The sequence below is a fragment of the Linepithema humile genome, chromosome 4 (assembly GCF_040581485.1).
Source record: "Linepithema humile isolate Giens D197 chromosome 4, Lhum_UNIL_v1.0, whole genome shotgun sequence".
NCBI classification, from domain to species: domain Eukaryota; kingdom Metazoa; phylum Arthropoda; class Insecta; order Hymenoptera; family Formicidae; genus Linepithema; species Linepithema humile.
Window position 1 is genome coordinate 29673006 of NC_090131.1, and position 20313 is coordinate 29693318.

General features: G+C 38.0%; 2 protein-coding genes and 2 long non-coding RNA genes across 6 annotated transcripts; 2 read left to right on the plus strand and 2 right to left on the minus strand.

The window, feature by feature from the left end:
- Positions 1-297: 297 nt before the first annotated feature.
- LOC105671095 (uncharacterized) lies at positions 298-7764 on the minus strand. Its single transcript, XR_001100566.2, has 4 exons — positions 7646-7764; positions 5911-6376; positions 3710-3809; positions 298-480 (listed from the first exon to the last, which is right to left on the minus strand). It is a non-coding gene; the product is annotated as an uncharacterized lncRNA (long non-coding RNA).
- Positions 7765-7787: 23 nt separating this feature from the next.
- On the plus strand, positions 7788-13606 carry LOC136999691 (uncharacterized). Its single transcript, XM_067354244.1, has 3 exons — positions 7788-8235; positions 8342-8529; positions 13469-13606. Exons 1-3 carry the CDS (start codon positions 8123-8125, stop codon positions 13597-13599), a joined length of 432 nt encoding a protein of 143 aa, XP_067210345.1. The 5' UTR covers positions 7788-8122; the 3' UTR covers positions 13600-13606.
- Positions 8820-19984, minus strand: LOC105671094 (uncharacterized). Its single transcript, XR_010889995.1, has 7 exons — positions 19594-19984; positions 14861-15438; positions 14419-14718; positions 14122-14277; positions 11371-14052; positions 9537-10039; positions 8820-9432 (listed from the first exon to the last, which is right to left on the minus strand). It is a non-coding gene; the product is annotated as an uncharacterized lncRNA (long non-coding RNA).
- On the plus strand, positions 13831-17922 carry LOC105671090 (EF-hand calcium-binding domain-containing protein 14). Of its 3 annotated transcripts, none has more exons than XM_012364987.2 (8): positions 13831-13965; positions 14427-14649; positions 14967-15103; positions 15191-15412; positions 15501-15683; positions 15760-15888; positions 16119-16337; positions 16414-17922. In XM_012364987.2, the coding sequence occupies exons 1-8, from the start codon at positions 13837-13839 to the stop codon at positions 16417-16419; spliced, it is 1248 nt and encodes a 415-aa protein (XP_012220410.1). In that variant the 5' UTR covers positions 13831-13836; the 3' UTR covers positions 16420-17922. The 3 variants fall into 3 exon arrangements, with proteins under 3 accessions (XP_012220410.1, XP_012220404.1, XP_012220408.1); XM_012364981.2 differs by having other exon boundaries at positions 16119-16320; XM_012364985.2 differs by having other exon boundaries at positions 14967-15097; positions 16119-16320.
- Positions 19985-20313: the final 329 nt, after the last annotated feature.

The window sequence follows — 20313 nt, forward strand, 5'->3', positions numbered from 1 at the left end:
GAAATATTTAGGTCTTCGAAAATATACAAGGCGTATTAATGTACAGCGGAATTTCTTCGACAAAGATTCATTTATATGATGTAATTCAATCATTTGACATGACGTTTCGCTAGAACGTAAATGATTGATTACACAGAAACACAAATTTGTGTGCTTGATCCTCCAAGGTGTTGATATTCAATTTATGTTAGAAAACCTGTTATGTAAATTTTATCGTAATATTTATCGATACCCCCTTCAATACTGCTGTGCGGCTTGTCGCGCGTTTAATCAATATAAAATTGTTTTTCATGTACGTTACCCAACAAATCTTTTGTTCACCGAACCAATTTCCTGTTTCCCGAAGAACACTCCTCCACGATTGTTGCAATGGTGACGTTATTTAAGTTTCACGAGCATTCGCGTAATGCAGATTGTAGACAACCATAACAATAGAGTCATGCAAGAGACTGCGATGTGTCGTAAGTAATTTCAAGCAATCTGAAAGAAAAAAGAAAAAAATTGAATGTAATTCAATCGCTGTTTGACGCTGGTTGACAAAAATAGATTTAATTGTAATCGTATTTTTATCTAAAAATTAGCAGGGAAGAATGTTTGCTGTAAATCTGTATGGTTTTTTTTTTCCGGCAATTTCCATGTGATATTTATTCATGGTGGCCGAAGATAGAGGACCGGCGAGACCCCGGTTCTCTCTCACGTTTCGTAAGAAATGTGTCAATATTGACGCACCGGCATCCTGTAAGGCGAGAACGATTTCCTGGTTAAAACGATCCGCGGGCGCCGCGTCGTCGCACTGATCTCCGCGCTATGTCCGAGGTACGAATGTAATTACGCGTCGTAATTTGGTTCGCGTAAGCGTGCTGTGAATTTCTAAATTACGAATAGCTCGCACTACTAACGAAACGTGCTAAAAACGAGGATAAATAAACGCTCATAAATTAATTTAAAGATTTTCGTGCAATTAAGTTTGTGCAGTTTTTGTGTTGTTACGACGATAAAAGGAGCTTAAAACCAAATGCTTTAAATCGTGGTAAGTGTTGCTTCTACATAAAATATATGTCTCTCTCTCTCTCTCTCTCTCGAGAAAAATGTATTCGGGACGCATTTAACGCTAAATGCGGCTTCTGCTAAATCCATTCTCGTTCATTTATTTTCTCAGACTGACCGTTCAATTGATACATTCTTCGTACCAGACAAATCAACCTCGAAGACCATCAGGCCTTTGTGCCGATTTATAAACATGCCGACAGTGTTATTACGTTATCACGCGACGTTTGATTACGTATGCTCAATCGCGATAAAGCGCGGGCTCGCTGCGATAAAAAAATCTTTTTAATAGCGAGATATAGTGAGTCTCTCGCGCGAAAAGATTGGCATTCTTTTTTTTTCGGTAGATATTCATTGCATAAAATATTGTAGAAAATATGACAAAATTGTACATATGCACGAAGATCTTAATTTGAGAACAAATTTTTGCCAGTGTGTATGTAGATTTTACGTAAATGGAATAGAAAGATTTGAGATTGCGAATTTCAAGGACAACTCTTCGATTTTAGGAATCGATCGAGAATTTCCTGCGCGATCTCTTTTTAACAAGAGGCGACAAATTGTAAGGAGGCTTGTTCTGAAGGTTCCGGCAAGACGATAAAAATGTTACATAAGCACACTTGCGCCGGTACGTCTTGCTCGAGTTCAGCATTTGACTTATCGCGCTCGATCGTACTTAATGTGCGCCCACTGCATAAATTAAACGCGCCAGGTGGCAATTGGAATCGCGGTGCGGCCGTACAATTGTAACTGTCAGTGTTCGAAAAAGGTATAAAGAGGCGACACTAATTAAAATTATGTAATCGGGATGTCGTCGGTGACCACTTCGTTAACGCGAGCGTTGCGAGGCGTCGCTTCGATAACTCTAGAAATGCGAAACTTCTTCTAAAGCGACTCTCGCGCGTGATCTCTCTCTCTCTCTCTCTCTCTCTCTCTCTTTGTCAAGTGACTTCGTGAGTACTTCGCGACAATTTTTCATGGACGAATGATAATTGAGACGCATCGGGATCTGATTTCTTCGATAAGGATTTCCACGAAGGACTTACCGCTATATCCTTCGCGATGTTTTCTGCGCGATTCGAATTATGGAAACGTTAAAACGTCTCGACTCCACCTGAATATGGCGAGTTCATAGAACATCCAAGTGCAATTAGACGACGCAGTCGAATCGGCATAGAAGATCTATCGATGGTCCGCTAATTGAGCTCACCACGCAGTTATGAGCGGCCTGTAAAGTAACTTGTTGACCGCGGTATATTACAGGTGCGTCGTTTATCACCTAAGTTTTAACTGGAGTTAATTACCGTCTTTTAATTATTAGTACGCTAATAACGGTCGGCCAGGACGAAATTTTCTGCGAGAGAGGCGTCGATCTCCAAAGAAATCGACGTGTTCTCGTAATTATCGCGTCTCCGAATTTAACGGTACCTCGCTTCCGATTTCATTCATTCGGCACGAAAGTTTACCTGCCATCTTTTCTCGTCGATCTCTCGCGGTGGATTTTTACGTCGCGCCCTACAAAACTGTAGCTGCTTGTTCTGCAATTAGCATGTGACTGGCCGCTTCAGTTTAGTAAAGCTGCTTCTACGGAGTCCACCTCATTTGCACGGCCTATTTCTACCGAGATCTCTGCTCTGTTACACGAGCCCGCGTTCTTCTTCGCTCGTCAATGTCGCACATTGTTCCGGTCTGTGGGAAATGACGATTCTAGAAGTAAAATATTTAATGATGACTATATATTCCATTAATCGCGATGTTGTTTGTAGGAGAAAATCAAATTTTATGTCTATGATTAAAGGTGAGGGCGTAAAAGTCATCGCGGCGATTTTACGACGTCTCGTTTTTGATCCCTAAATATATCCGCTTCCGCGTAATCTTTATTCATACTGTTTATGTTGTACTACTCGTGCTGTTATTTGCGATTGTAATTTATACCGATCGTTTTCACTTAATCTTTATTATTTCTCGTCAATCGTGTAAAGAGAGAGAGAAAGAGAAAAATTTCACGATGCAAGCGAGATGCCTCGTAAAGCCTAAAAATATGCCGAAAAACCGTCCGCGCGAGCGGATTTTACGACGGCCGCGCGACGCGTTACCTCATTCATTTCATTCGCGAAGATTCGCCCGTATTGCGAAAACCAATCGACGAACTTTTCCAATTAAATTCGCAGCCGAGAGAAATATCGCATGTATTTATATCCGCGCGCGGATAGGTCGTAGGCCGCTGCCGCTGCTTGGTAGCCGAATATTCCGAGCCGGATGGAAGGTGTGCGCGTAGGTGCGTTCCATCGAGGCGAGCGTGCATGCTCGTTTGCGTATGCGTGTCCGCGCGTACGTGTTTCGCGTACGAATTAATTGTTCCTCCAGTGGCGCTTTTTTTTTTTTTTTTGCTTCCTCTCCTCTCTCGCGCCGTAGTGTACACGGCGCCGATGACGAAGACGACGACGACGACGACAACGGCGACTGCGGCGGCGGTGGCGACGACGATGGCAGCCACCGTCATTGTTGCCGGCGATGACTTTCTCCACAATGAAACAACGCGGCTTCTTGGCGTGCCTACTAATCGTCTACTAACGCTGGACGACGAAGCTAGTTTGATATACTATTTTGAAGAGTTTGTTTTTTTTTTTCAAATTGTATTTAAAAAGAAAAGAAAGATTACCTATGTATTAAGTTGCGGAAAGCATTTTCTTGGAAGACAATCTCGAAGCGGGCTCTCGTTCAAGTGAAGTGAGTTTTACGAGGTGAGTGTTTCAACCAGCCTAAAAACAATAGAAAATAATGAGAATAATCAATAAAATTGATATCAATAGCGAATTTAGATATTTGAAATTTATTAATTAAGATGGTGGCAAAAAAATTCATACGATACCGATGAAATTTCTAATTTTTGAAAGTAGTTTAACGTCTTTGCATGCCTATCTGTTTTAATTAGCAAATATGTATTTATAAGAAGAATGTGTAAGTAATATTCACACAAATCACGTGAGCGTCTTGTACATTAATTGCGAGCAATAATCGACTAAATCGACTTAAATTAATTGTCGTTACCTCCAAATAATCTGTATCGTTCGCGATTGGAATACGAATAGAACATGAGCATACTTCCACCCAGACGCGGTGTCTTGTCATGCGTTGATAAAACGTGTTTCTTTAGCGTACGCGCGATTAGAGTTACGGTATGCGTTAAAGCGCGCTCGGGAGCTAAGCCTAAAGCTTGTACAGCGCGGGGTGCCAGGTTTATACAGCTGTTCGATAACATCAACTACTTTCGCTATCAGAAGCGTTTGCACAGAGACTGTACTCGTGTCAAAGAATATATTAAAGTATTTTCTGTCTTCTACAAAATATAGAAACATTTTTTTCCGCGTGCTGATCATTACTTGCGACTCAATTAAAATTTATCGCAAAGCTTGATAAATCGAGCCGATTATTCCAATCGATTTCGTACAAATGACGAGGCTGATTCAAATTTCATTTCGGTGATTTAGAGAGATCTTGTGAAATTAAACATGAACACCGAACTCGCGGTTGCGTAAAACATGGTAATTTTGTTTAGAAACATTGCAGTTGCGTTCGCGCGACGCAAATTCGTCACATTCCTAATCGCGATGCTCGAGGAATGATTAATGCGCGATGCAATGACTTGTGGCGAATCACGGGTTGACACCACGCTACTGCTATGTGCGTGAATGTAGTACCGATGTCAAAAGGAATTCTGATTTCCATTGAAGATTGAAAGAAACTCGAAGAATGTTTTGCATATCTTGCTGGAAAACAAGAAAGGAAATAAATACCAGAAGTTACACAGACAAAACACTGTGAATCATAAATTTGCATGATAGTTGCAAATATTTTCTCGAGTTCTAAAAATATTTCTAATTATCCGCTTATGAATTTTGCATTCTGTATTTGTTCTGAAATCAGAATTCTGTTCGGTGGAGAATTTATGAAAATCGAAAATCGGGATTGATCAATAATTTTGTTAAGCCTTATGGCTTTTTCAAGAAAAAAAAATATAAACCTGGCTTCGGTCGTAAATACGAAAAACTGAACAACGTCTCACGCTGCTATTCTATCGTCGCAAATAAAACGTACGAGACCGTTTTCGCATGCCTGAAGCGTCGAAATCCGAACGCACCGAAACCATACCGGCTTCAATATCCCCGTTTATGATGCCACCTTGATGGAATGATAATGACGGCACTCTAGGCGAAGATGCACGGAACAAAATAAGCGTAAACGCGAGCGCTCGTCTATGTACACAATGGGTATGATGTCACCGGTTGGTGCTCGGTATTTGGTACACGGGTTACGCGTGATCGGCATGAAGAAATGCCCGCTGAACGATTTGGTGTCGGCCGGTTCTTCGCCATATCCGGTCACCGACAGCCACACGTGACTCTTTCGGTGGTGCGCGATTGCGCTCGGTACCGGAAGTCACGAAGTGCATTAAGGATCCCGCAAACGTGCGTAATGCGTGTGCCTGTGTGCATGTGGGTGGGATTATAATTGCGAGTTCATGCCAAAAAACGCTTTTCGGACGCGTTTCCGCTTGAGGACCCCGACCAGTACAAGACCCATCGTTGACGAAAGTCTTATTGTCATACGCAAACTATAAAGTGGCTTTTAATTCATGCAAAACTTCTGGGAAACTACGGCTCTGCAATTAATTGGCTTTAGTAAAATTATTAATGTCGAATATTACTAAACAAATTTGTCATATTCGTTACAAATGATACATTTGCATTGAAATAAGTTGTTCTAAAGCGTGAATTGAATTAGCGAACTCATGATTTAATTGAGTTCCTTCATTAAGGATATGTGTATATAAAAGTGTATCTTCAATCAGTGTTTGTTTACCTTTCAATTCTAATTTCTTCAGTGACATTAACGGTGATTAACGGCGTGCGCAATAGCATCAACTGCGAGGATTCCTAGGAATGTCGCAGGTGCGGGTGCACGAGAATGCAGCCAGTTTCATTAACACCTTTCGTTCTGGCTCCGGGAACAACAGAAAGCGATGATGAAAAGCGGCGTGAAAAGAGGCCGGCCCGAACCGTTGCGGTTGCAGCCAATCGAGGAGGAAAAAGGCTTCATCCCCCTCTCAAAGGCCGCTCCGGTGTGCACGTCCTTGTGTCCGGCATCTTCGAAGGTACGACGTCTACGCTATCAGTTCTTTGGCGAACCTCCAGCCTCGTACAGGTGTAGGTGACTCAACTGAGTGTCGGAGCAGCTCGTAACTCTCCATGTCCCGCTCTATCTGATTTCAAATTTTTCTTTATAAATCTCGTTCGACGAAATGTTTTAATGAAATTTGTTTTCCTTCCTAAAATTGAAAAAAATTGTAAGTTTGGTGAATAATTGAACATGTTTGCGAAGGAAATACCTGGATAGTGTTAATCAATCAAACTGTAAGTATGAGCACTAATAACTAAGGATACTTAGAGAGTTTTCAAGATAAATAAATATACATTAAGTAAACAATGAACAAATAGTAAAAATTTGTTCTCACTAGTTTGATATAAACTTATTTATCTATTTAAACGAGAATAAATAATACCCAAATCTTTTAATAAAATAGTTTCGAATAAAAGCTAATAGTCGCATCTTATCAGTGTAGTGTATCTTTTTGCATTTTTATTTAATTTTTCATATTATGTAATTATACTGAATTATTAATAATTATGCAAATAACATGTGTATAAGCAAGGCAAGTCTGACAAAGCAGAAGTTGTATGTAATAAGAAAAAAATAAAACCTGCGGTAAAATTATGAAAATTTCCAATATTTAAGAATCTTTCGCGTCTTATACAGTTGCGATATAATAACTTTTTTTTAACTGGACGTCTAGAAGGCAAGATGTCGGCATAGCTGATGTTGTTTGAAATTCGGCTGTGTCACATCCAGCCAACCAAACGTCCAGACGACAGCGTGAATTTTTTTCAATAAAGACAAACGCGAAATAAAATGGTTTTTCCCAATAAATCATGAACATAACTTGATGTTACTTCACAGGAAGAAACTTGTTCACATTACAACATGGTTTTTGCAAATATTAATCATCATATTATAATAGATTGTGTGTGCTTTCCAGCTAGTGACACAAAAGTATATAAAATATTATTCTCTCCGTTGCTCATTGGATTGGAACAAATGATAATCGTGTCGACTTGCATGATTAGCAGAAAAATACACTATTGTAAAGCATCAAAAACCAACTATAATATACTTTCACGACACTGAAAAATCTTATATAGTGCATAGTATAGCTAAATCTTTTCGTTACGTAATAATCTTATCTTTTTACGGATAATCTAATTCACACTTGTTACATTACGTCTTCATGTATCAAATAATTTTTAATCGTTTCTACATAGCAACAAATTCGCGCTTTGTGAAAGTACTTTCTTTCATTCAACAATCTTTTCTTCAAGAGAATATTTTTTTCTTCAAGGAGAGTATAGGAAATGTGCATGATATACGAAGAAAGATAAAGAGACTTTTTTAACTAAAAAAAAATCTTTCAAAATAACCTATCTACATTTTATGTTTTACTTTTTTTTACTTCTGTATTTGTATATAGCGGCGTACTTACTGTTGGTATCAAAAACTGTACAGATGTTCCGCAAGTTATCTCAACTATTCATAGATGTCGTTTGAAGCACTGTTTAATGTTGAGTGTCACGCAGCACGCATGAAACAGTGCACTGTTTCCTGTGATGAAAATGAGATGACACATACTAAACCATTGGAGGAAAAAAGAGCGAAAACGAAGGAAAGTACAAATAGTGTACCTAGGAAGAACAAAAGACTTGAAAAGATTTTATGGTTATGTTGTGATAAGTGCAAATTGTATTTTGTTTCGTTTAGCTTACGAAATATATGGGAGAATGTGAAATTTCTCTTAAGATTTCTAAAATAACTGCTAACAAGCACTTTTAACAAAAAAGAAGGTGATGTTATCAGACTACTTACTTTTGTGTAGTGTGTCATAAAATATTAGAGATCATTTATCACAGTTTTCTGATGATTTTGAAAATTCATGAAATGCAATATACACTTGTGAACGAAAATGGAGAAGCAAAATTCCAAGGAGACCATCAACTTGCTCGATTTGCTGTCAGAAAGCGACTCTGACAGTACTGACCTGATCCTCACACCTCAAAAAAAGAAAAAAGTCAAACGGTAATCATTGTTTGTTTGTAACAGTTTAGAGAATGATGTATGCATAATTAATACGGATAATTGTTGTTGCTTTAAGCTTACATTATGTAATATTTTTTAATTACAGGCGGCACAGATCAAGGATTTTATCTAGAACCAGACATGACGATTCTTGCGGCTGCTATAAGTCAGATATGCGAGTTATATCCTTATGGTTGGCAGCTGTACTAATTGCATTCTGGTTAATTGCTTTATCTTGGCTGGCAGCCATACTGTATGGCGAGATTAGAAAAATGGACATATCTATGAAATCAGGTAAACGTTACTTTAGCTCGTATAAGAAATATAATTTTTATCTTTCAATGAAAAGTGAAACATACTAAGAAATTAAAGTATGAAAGGTTCTAATTAAATGTAATTGCATTCAGAAAATGTTATTAAATCTTATTTTTTTCTCTCTGAAGCCTTAAATTCTATTTCTGTATATTATTAATCATCTAGTATTAGAATAAAATTGACATAAGGTTTGTTCTTTTTAGCTGTACTGGCTGCACTAGTTCAGAGTTTATCTTTTTCCCTCCACATTGGAAGGAGAAAGATAAACTCTGTACTAGTGCTGCCAGTTCAGCTAAAAAAAAAAAAACAGACCTATGGGCATATGAAAATATTTAATATTAATACAAACGTCCCAATTTGCGTGATGGAAAATGATAAAAATTCTAATAACACTATTCTATTTGTATGCTTAGTTTACCTAATATTTAGTATTTATGGATGAATCTAATTATGTAGGCATATTTTTAATGTTAATGTTAAATATGTAATTTTTAATTCAAATTAAAAGCAAATATTTTTATAGAATGTTTTATGGAGTGTTTCAACAAATATTTTTTTGTAGTGGTATATCTTTTTAACTGCCACATTATTTTTTATATCAATCCCAAATATATAAGGTTTATTAAAATTTATAGTATAAAGACGATTTAAGTATTATTCATATACGTTTTTAAGTACTATAAAAAAATTGTAATTTCTTACCCGTAATTATTATAGAAGATAGTTTCTTCCTGGTTTTCGATTTTTAAATCTATCATATATATTTTCTTGTATCCAAAATTCCAATTATTACTACTCTAATTTATACATCATTTTGCACTTTTTCATAGAAATTCAGGATTATTAATTTATTCTTTTTGACTGCTCAAAAAAAGAATTATCCTAAAACATAAAAAATATCATCAACAATAGCAAATAACAATCGACTTCGCGTACGTGCAATTCGCGCTATTTCGTCAAATCCACGCCGTATTATGCGACATTACCATTTAAAAATTCCCTATACGCTGCACATTCTTATCAGAGGAAACCCCCCAACAGACTTCGGTCGTCTACAGTCGCCTACCAACCCTCGGCCAGTCAATATCGGACGACGGCGCAGCTGGCCGCGTCGCGACGCTGCGCGCTGTTTCACGATATCGTCGAGTTCGTGTGTCGTTTTGCCAAGGCGTGTCGGGCCCCGTTATTCTCCTCAATCTGATCCTGAATCACGCATACACCATCGAATACAATTCAAGGAAATCCTCGTCGGAAAAGTGAAACGCCGCCGTCGCTCGTGTCGTCCGTTCGTTTCCGTCCGTAGCCGGTAATCGATTAGAATCGCTTCTATAATTCATCCCCCGTAGGTCAAGTTCTGCACGCACAAGAGTCCCCTGCTCTTCTTCGGCTTCCTCTTCCTCATCTCCGCCCTGAATCGCGGAGACAATCGCATCCTCGTTACGCGTTCGGCCCTCAAATATGAGATCGCAAATGCGGGACGACGCGAGTGCTGAAATTAGAAGAATAGTTAGAAATAAATCTTGATTGCAAATATTTTCATACAAGTGAAATTCAATACGGAATTTTTACAAGTGCATAAGATCAGTGTGGAAGCGGCGAAAACAAATAATGTCGAAAACGATATCGGTAAAACTTGATTTGTGAGAGAGGTTCGCGAAAAGTACGGATGTGCCCATCATTTACATAGTTTTGCATTTACAATGTAAACAAGGCCTTCCGAGACCAATTTTTATTATTTATCCAATGCCAATAACAATCACGTTTCCAACGCGTTTACAGGACGATCAAAGGCACATTTGGCATTAAATAACACGCGACGATAACGTGAAACGATACTCACGGTATTCTTTCTTTTCCCGCAAGAAGGAACTTTTTTCCGATAAATATGGAAGACCAGCAGAAAGCCACGAGGTATATCAGTGGTATATAAACTCGCACGCGAGGACACGACTGTACCCAGTTATTGACGCAAATGCAATAAATATTTAAACATACGCGTGTATAGAAACACCGTCGGGAGTTGATGTATCACCGAATACATCTTGCAGTCTGTCTGGCATTTCTTTTCGCTCGGAATTTCAGGGGTTTAATATATTGCTCGTCATATGTCGAGGGTCACGGATACACTTCGATATTAATGATGGATTACTTAGCGGATTTGTAATCGATCGTCTCTCGAAAAGAGAGAATTTAAATTTCTCTCTCATTTAAAATGAAAATCTTCACGTGTGACGCAACGTATGAGCGCTAATGAAGATAGTACGAAAAGTATAATTACGATAAGATTAGTTGTTTGTCACGGAGAGAATTCTTGTGTAAATCGACTTGTAGGATTAATCAGCAACCGCTTAATTAGCATACCATTATTGTGATTCTTAATATTACGAGCACTCACTTCTGTCTCCTCGTCGTGATACGCGCCTCGTGCGACATGCAACGCGCGATGAGAATTTGAAAATACGTGACTCCGTGAAAGATACGCGATAACAGTCGCATTCACGCGATTTAATTAGAGATTAGCGAGGAAAATCAACGCGGCAGTTGATCAAGCGATATCGGTGTTGCCGTAACGAAGCCAACTTGTTTATGATTACACAGCGAAATAGTGTTTGCCCGTTAATTCGCATATTCAGCACATCCGCGTATTTAAATGCATTCAATTTCAAAGTGGCGCATCTAAATTTTACATATCAGTGTATGGTATAAAAAGTAATTAAATTAAATGTAATTAAAAGTAATTAAATTAATTGAAAGTGTAATGGTGTAGAAATTTTCAGGATATCTAAATTTTGTAACATTTTTATAATTATTTCTAGTTACCTTTATTCTTGAATGTATCCGTAACAGTTTGATAGCAAGTTGATGTCAATTGATTCTCTCAGCTTGCAAAATTCATCAGCGATCGAACGGAAAATGTAACACAATACAGCGAAACTAAGCGAGCTCCCGAATAACAAAAATCGCAAAATTTTAGCGTAACGTTTTAATCGTAACGCAAAACAACATTTTCGTCCTTTCGTCGGTATCTTATCGAGTTCAGGGCCGCAAGCGTAATTGTGTCGCGGCGTCTTTCCATCCAGACGACCGAGTTAGCGACATATTGATGTGTCACGCTGGAAATTCTTCGAATTAGTGTGTCACACTGAACTTCTTGAATTATAAATCGCATACGTGAGCATTGAGTAATAATATATCCGTTGGATTGTCGTCAATTCAAATGTTACAGTATAGTTACAATACAGTCTCATCGTTTCAATTTTACCGATTCAGAGTAATCATGAGCTGGAAGCAAGAAATATAATTATAGCTAAAAATACACGATAAAACACCTTATCGATGATATATTACCTATTTGCTTTTATCTAAGCGACTTCATTATTCCAAGCTAATTTCAGAACTACAGTTCTTTTTCAGCTTTCTTAAAAAACTTGGAAATAAAATAAGCGTATATATACAACCAATATTGACTCCTCTACTATCAAAATGGATGACCAAATTATCTCAGAATCAACAGCTTTATCTGAAATCTGTGTCTGTTGAATCGGATTATACCGATTAAGGCGAGCAATTCAACATTGAGGCATTGTGCATTTGCTATCATATTTATTGAACGAGAGATTGCATTGTATTGAGGTTCTCTACGAGAGTATTGTGAAAAGAAGCCTTGAAAAGATTAGCAATGCGGCGACGGTTGCTCTTATCAGTCAGTTCTCTGTCTTTTTATCGTCGTCATCGTCGACGAGCAATTTTAACGCGGTTGTTCTCTCACTTGAGACGTAATAGTCGCGCACCGGTGAATCGGTCGTGCCGATCTACCCGTGCATGTTGTGTATCACGTGCGTCCAGTTCAGAGCTGGCTTTTCGATCGCGCGCATTGTATGTGTGATAAATACAGGCACACGGCTCACCTGCTGCCGCCTTGGGTCTCAGGTGGCAGCCGGCTGATAAGAAGCCTCAGTGAGGAATACGCCGATGTAATATTCGACACGTGAAATTCGGCACTCGCGTCGTCTGCACGTTTTTCAACCTCGAAGTCCGAATCTTAAAATCGACGTAATTTTAGTAATTTTAGTAAATTCAGTTTGCATGATGTAATACACATCACGTGAAAACGATTTTTTATTCGTGACGAATGGAAACATTATTAAAGTTATACCAGTTTCAATTCTCATTTTAGACTGATTTTTGTTCTTACTTTTCAAAGCTTGTGCTAATTGTGCAGTTGTTGTTGTTTGAAGTATTTTGTGACGCATATTGATAACAGATTGCTAATTAAACTTTAATCGAAAGTTGGCTCTTCAGATAATTAGTTCAATGATTATCGTGAATGTGATATAACAAAATTAGCCTATCTTATTGAACACTCATAAATTCTTATAAACTCTGAAAATTGATGAGTTAATTAATCAACAAATGGATACCTGAATTAAAAATTTGGAAACATCCATGAAATGAAAAATTGCACCAACTCCGAGGAAATTAATTAAAATTGTATTCATTGATGTTTCAAACTCTATCAGCACGTTTGTAAATATTTGTATTGTGTTGCGTCGAAACTTGGCTCATTATTTTTTTGTTTCTGCCGAGCAAATCACTGAAGCGTGCCATTAATTCCGGTTTTTATCAAAGGATTACTACTTTTAAAAAGCGTATATTGATATCTGCATTAATGCACTTTGTCTCAACCTTCTATTGTGTTTTTTTTTCCAATGACATTCGAATTACCATTATTGCGTCACAAAAAAGCAATTCTTATTTCACAAGCATCTTACCTGAAATTACGTACTACTTGAGAGAAGTTGACTTTGATCGCAATTGCTCAATTATTACATGAGATTTAGCAAACGACACACATCATCTCTCCTCCACGAAGTGTGATAAATTTTAAAAACGGTAATAAAATAACGAATGCACGCAGGTACGAATTACGCTAAACGTTTAAACAACGAAAATCCGGATCGATTAAAGTGCGTCGGCCGGACAGTGATCGCAAGTTCTGAAAGTACAACGAGAAAGTGTGTCGGATACGTCGAAGACACGAAGATGTAGCTTACCGCGCAGGTTTTCCAAGTGATTAAATGCGAATGTCGACAGTCGAACTCTTCGATTCGCTGATAGTCGAACGGAGATGAATGAGCGCGATCGGAGAACGATTTTCAGAGTTTGCGGCGATCGTGCGGCGTCCGGGAAGCGCCGGAAGTGAAGTGGAAAATCGGGGGAGAGATTTCCGATTCCCGAATCTGGCGGAAGTATTTTTGAAAGATAGGCGGCGTGGTCTTACTTGAGATGGACTCGGTGGCGGTGACGGTGCCGCTTCGTCAGCCGACGAAGAAGATGAAGAAGCGGAAGGAACTCGATGCTCTGGCACCGGCGCACGCTATTTCTCGCCGCAGTTCTGGAAAACGCAGCTCGCAGGTGATTAATTCTTAAATTCTCTCTTTAGATTCTTTTAATTGTCTCTCTTCGACAACGATCGACAACGTCGAAATAGTTTTCTTAAATCTGCAAGCGATAAAAATAATAAAATATCACTTAAAATAAAATTCTTCGCAAATAAATAAAGAAACGTACATTTTAGAATCGATATTGATATAAATTTTAATAATAAGCGTGCAGCATAGTGACGTTATCTTCTTGAGTTATCCACTTGTGTCAATGTTTGCATTGTTTCTCGAAAATGCGATAAACGAATGAGCCATAAATAATAGCAGACTTTGGAATATTCCTCTGTAAAAACAACCACTGTTATTTAACGTTGTAAGAAGAAAAGCGAGACAAAAGAATAATATATAAAATTATAAGAAATTATAACATAAATCGAGATTAAAGTGATATTTTCCGATTGATATTCACTTGCTTTTTCTTTACTTTTTTAGGAATTGTTGACAGACAGCAGTGACGATCGCTCGGAATATTGGAATGTCTCCACTAGAAACGGTCGTAAATGCAGGGGTAGAAGGGGTCGTGCTTGTCCTGGATTTCTGAAGGCTTGCAACGCCTTTTTGGCATGTGCCTCTGTATTAGCGACCGCCAGTTTAATATGGCTATTCATCGACGTTCGTCAACAACTTACCGCTTTGCGAACCGAATTAGACCAAGGTACTGGTCTAATATTTGCGATGATCGACAATGCGTTCGTATTGAGCAATCCATCGAGCCATGCAGTAACTGTAAAAAGAAGTTATTTGTATCTGATCGAAAATACGAACGAACAAATACAAGTCTATGCGTCATTAATACACATATTTTTATATCTAAAGATTTTCTTAATGTACGAAGAATAACTTCTGCGAATATTTTTAATTAGAACCTTTCAGGACTTGAATTGCATCACAGCAATATCGTGTAACATTGCACTGTTTGATGTCCTTTCGCGATACCATAATTTTCCGTGTGTAATCTCTTGTGCATTGCAGTGATAGCGGGTAGCGAAGGTGTCCCGGACGCTTTGCAGAAATGTCATTCGCTGTCGAGAGACCTCCAGAATAACCAAACTATCATTTTCTCCAGACTGTCTGATCTCAAGCTGCAAATAAGCAATTTTACGGTACAGGTAAAACCGCGCAAGTAGCATCGATAATTCGGCTGTGTGATATCGGTCGGGATGACTCATACCTCTTCGGGATCAATACTTTTGCAGCTGGCGCACATTCAACAAGACTTGCATAAAGTGCAGGAGTACTTCCAAGCCGCGCCCGAGATGGCCAATTTGCCGAAACGCTTGGACGAGCTGTCGACCAGCGTTGCGACATTTGGCAGTCAAATAAGGGACCTGGGAGCTACAGTGAACACCTTGAAGGAAACAAATATGAGGGTACAGGATGCACAGACCGTTATGCAGCAGAACATCAGCAGTATTAAGGTGAAAAAATGATCCACGTTGATAATCTGAAAGAAAAATAGAAAAACGCGAGTTAATTTCTGTTAACATTTGGCTGTTGCGTTCGCAGAATACAATGTTAGAATTGTCGAACGTCACTCAAAAGCCTCAAATCTTGAGCACCGACGAGGCACAAGTTAAGACTGATAAACTGAATTCCACAATATTGCATTTGACGAACAATTTAACGCATGTCAATGAGACCCTGTCGAGCAAATTGCAATGGGTTGCCGACGATCAAGATAAAGATCGCGTAAGTATGATGTAATGCAAGTAAAATCGATAAAATTTAAATCGTTATAGTAACATCATATTTCTTATTCCTTCAGAAAAAGTTAGTTTCACTTCAAGAAGCAACGGCAGCTATTAACACGACGGTGATGTCTCTACAAGGGGAATGCGTTAAAATATCCGAACAAGCTCCTGTTTTAGCATCAGTTCAACAATTAACGGAAAAAGTACGTTCGTTAAATACGAGACTCCGCCGACATCTTTCTAGCAGCTAATAATATTAATCAATGATAGAGAAAGCGATAAGCGCGATTGTCGGAGCGCAAGAACGGTTATAAATACATAAAAATTTTTATACATTAATTAACACACAAATCTTTTGTGTATTGCTTTCTCTGCCATTGTTCATCTTTGAAGATTTTCACATTTTACAGTACTAATAATATTAATCACGTAGGTGAATGAGATACGCACGACGAATGTGGAATTAATTAACAAATTCAAGCAATTGGAGCAATCGTACAATGGGCTTAAGAATTCCACCAGTATAATGTTCGCGACTGTATCCGAAATGCAGAATCAGCAGCAAGTTAACAAAATTAAGTTACCGGAGTCGCTGATGGGCGATATAACCACAGAGGCGGATCGCGACGCGACAGGTGCGATAAAACCATATGTAAGACGTGCAAAATTTAATTTCAGATTTATAGACAGATGAATTTTTCACACTTATTCCTAAACCGTTTTTACAGATGTAAGTGATGTTGCTCAGAAAAAGATTCCAAATGAGAATTTGCAAATGTGGCGACTTAAGCGCGAGTTCAATGCGCGCGAGGAGTGAACGGACTTCGAAGAAGCTCGAGAGAGGAAATCTTTATGGGGATTGAAGTCGCTTTGCTCGCAGCCTGACAAAGCTGTGCATTTGTAAATACTAATAAATTAAGTACGTTACAATTCTCTGTACATAGGAAGAGACTATTTATGACCTGGATCGTGCGCCCGAGTAGAGTAATCCGCCGGAATCTAATTAATGTATGATTACGTACATGTGCGATCAAGACGTACAAGTCGTGGCCTGAAAGAAGCTATTCACGCCGAGCAATAACTAATAGCGCGTAAACGTTGTTGTTAGTAAGATAAAACCATTCTGTATTCGACCTAGATCCGAAAGACACCGACTTAGACATCGTCAATTTCCCAACGACACCGAACATGACATAGCGAAAAAAAGGTATTTCAGGAATACTGCGTATGAAAGTACAAAGTCCACAGCCGTCTAAAGCACATTTTCGGTTGTATAGCGTCTAGAAAAGTGTTCGTATTCGAGTTAACGGCAGTGTACAACTACCAAAAAGTTTTTCTACTCTTCTACATTTTACGTAGATAGCGTAGCAGCGCGCTATCGTGGATTCTTTTCTAACACGAGATACAATAGAGATTTTCAGGATGCAGAGAGAAAACTGGATAGAGAGATGATCCAGAATGTTAATACATATATAGATGCAACCCTATTAGTTGTAAAAGTAACAAACAGTGTGATAAAGCAATGAAGATATAATGGTTGTACATTCTGATTGCAAAGTTAATTAAGTTTGAATTTAACACAGCATACTGATCACATGTGTCCTCAATTTTTTAATTTAACAACACGCGCACTACTTGTATAGTTAAATGTAATGGTTCAAATGTTACTCTTTCTGCGGCAAAAACTAATTTTTACTATTGATCGTAGTTGTTTGATCGAATTTCTTTAACAAAGGATGAACATTATTTTTATATGTGTAAAGGATAACAATTTCTGAAATATATGCGGAAGTAATGAACTTTTCGATGCGAAAGGCTTATATACGACATCTCGGTTCTTTAGTACACAAACAAGCTATTTTTCACCGAAGACCTTGTGTAATTGTAGACAGCGTATATACATTGATACATGAAAATTAGTATATATGAGTATTCGCATGTAATTATTTCGCATGCGGTAACAGTAAACAAAAAAATTTAGACGAATATAGTATTTTAATATCTCTCAAGATACAGAGCGTAAGAAATTAAAAATGAAGACCAATTTTTCGAAATACCGTTCTGGCATTTTTTTGGCGAAGATAGATATTTTTTAAATAATTATCTAAGTAAACTTGGATACTTTTTAGATAATTATCTAAGTTCACAAAAAAATAGCCAGAACTTACGTGCGAGTACGCGGTAAATTGGCTACAATATTGAAATGAGTTAATAAAAGGAGAAAGATGCATAATGAAGTTGATGTGACTCCTTATATCCTCAGGATCATCAAACGTATCGATTAATTTACAATAAGATTAGGTAACGAAGTAACTCGTTAAAGAAATGAAAATTTGATAAAGCTCGAAATAATTCAATTCAATCTAAAACAAAGGCATAAATTTTTATTATTATTATTTTAACTTGTTCATTTTTTTAGGAAATGCAGCGCTTTTTCAGCCCCTCATAATTCGAAGGTTTATCGTCCCGATCTCCGTATGCCCCGCTCGCATGCCTCTAAGTCTCGCGTGATTGGTCGGCCCTCGTAATTTTATACGGTACATCTGGTCCAACAGATGCAGTGCGTCTTTGTAAAGCCACCTCGCGCGTGGACGGATGATTCAGTCTCGGCTAGTTTTTCCGCTTAGTGGTTCGATCGTGTTATGAAACACGCGTTCCCGTAAATCGCTACGTAATTCGGAAAAACCGCACTGTACGCCCGAATACGAGTAAGTAGGGGATCGCGATTACATCCTGTTAACATTGACACGAATTTATAACTCAAGTTTGGCAATAAATTTCAATATATAAATTGATCTAACTTATTAATTAAATTTTACATTGCTTTTATACACATTTCTTAAATATGTGTGTGCAATTTGAATTACGAACAGAAAATTATACGAATTTGAAGCTAAAATATAGGAGATTTAAATTGTACATCTCATAATAAAAAATCAAATTAGAGTGAATCTGAAAATTCGAAATAATACGCGTTGCAACAAAGTATTTGACAATTTGCTTTGTTCTATCTCAACTACGCATTACTATTTAGCAAGTCAAACTCGAAGGTCACATCCAACGATAACTATAATGATAAAAGACAATTTCTATGTCGCTTATCGCTGAAATTTTATGGAAATTTGCGGACGTCTTTTTCATTGGCAGCATTTTCAGTTTATCTAAAAATTAACGAAATATGCGAATTTTTCCAAAATGCGTTACGAATATATCTTATTTTATATATATATATATATATATATATATATATATATATATATATATATATATATATATATATATCTCGAGATATAGCATAAACGATTGTTATCGTTTTTGCGCAATGCGGCAACGAATCGATATCTTTCTCTAAAAAGTGACGGCGAATTAAGTGAATTAATGACGAAACGAGGGATTTAATGTTGCGGAAAGTACGACGCATTTGCGCCGCACTCGATCACTGACCCCATAAATGTACGCTGTACTTCCGATAGCCCTGAGCAATCGATCGACCCGACGAGGCGTATCATACGATTTTATTGAGATTAAAATTTCATTCTTCAGTAGCATGAAGTTGCCAATGCTTATCGCTCAAATTTACCTATGAGTATCATTCAATCATCAGTGATTTCTGCTAGTCTGTTTTTATTTTCTTTTGATTCGTCCGTTATTCTTTAAGAAGATGCTATAGCTTGTATTCATGTACTTATTTGTGTTCCACACGCAAACATTGCCTAATTTTCAAAATAAAGTTAATTACAAAGAATTTCATCTACGTAAGAGTACGTAGGCATATATATAGACATACTCCTAAATTTTATATTTTGTTTGGGGAGAATTGATATTTGCATGAGATTCGGCATATAAAATATAACTGAAATTGCATAACTTAAACCTCGCTGTTACTCTTTTTCCTGTTCAAATCTCACCTTCAAGTTCCATAACATGTACACAAAGCAAAGTAAGCGTTCTCGATCACTGACCCCGCCAATGTTTGTGCGCGCTACCGCCGCTTCCGCCAGTCCGAACAATCGATCGATCCCCGGCCGACGCGCCGCAGTTTTCCATCCATTTCCATCGTTTTTCGCCGCTTTTTGTCCTATTGATTTGCGTATTACGCATTTCCCTGCTTTTCGACGCGTTCCATCTCTGTGCATTGCATCTCCGAAGCGTCCCGAATGCCGGTGCGCGTCGCTTAATCGATTAATCGATGTTGGATGCCCTTCGTTTACCAATCGATTATCTTCCCGACATTGGACGACTTCAGATTCTCAGCTGTTAAAGAAATAACCTCACACATTTGAATCTGTCAGTTTTCAGAAATTATACATCGCGTGGAATGCGAGTAGAGAGCTAAAAAATATAGTGATCGACAATCTTTAAGTTAATTTCAATCTAAATTAACTTTGGACATTATCGAGTGCCCATATTAGAAAGTCACTTGCATTTAGCAGGGTTACTCCAAAATTAATCTTTGCTCGCTTAAAACAACTCTCCGGGCGTGAGTGCGGCGCGAGCCCTTTAAAGGTGAAAAAGGGCCTGACGGGAGGGAAAGAAAGAAAGAGCGCGTAGAGACAGGACAAGTGCGCGTGTTACATTACGTCAGGTCAGGGAGCGAGACAGAGAAAGAAAAACAGAGAGGTGGAGGC

What these genes read in the sequence shown, in the direction of transcription:
- LOC105671090 (XM_012364981.2), top strand. Translation starts at nt 13,837, where the DNA reads ATGGACTCGGTGGCGGTGACGGTGCCGCTTCGTCAGCCGACGAAGAAG. An exon ending in AGAACATCAGCAGTATTAAG is followed by an intron (nt 15,413 to 15,500) that starts GTGAAAAAATGA and finishes TTGCGTTCGCAG; the next exon opens with AATACAATGTTAGAATTGTC. An exon ending in TTCAACAATTAACGGAAAAA is followed by an intron (nt 15,889 to 16,118) that starts GTACGTTCGTTA and finishes TTAATCACGTAG; the next exon opens with GTGAATGAGATACGCACGAC.
- LOC136999691 (XM_067354244.1), top strand. Translation starts at nt 8,123, where the DNA reads ATGGAGAAGCAAAATTCCAAGGAGACCATCAACTTGCTCGATTTGCTG. An exon ending in AAAAAGAAAAAAGTCAAACG is followed by an intron (nt 8,236 to 8,341) that starts GTAATCATTGTT and finishes TTTTAATTACAG; the next exon opens with GCGGCACAGATCAAGGATTT. An exon ending in GGACATATCTATGAAATCAG is followed by an intron (nt 8,530 to 13,468) that starts GTAAACGTTACT and finishes GAATGCACGCAG; the next exon opens with GTACGAATTACGCTAAACGT.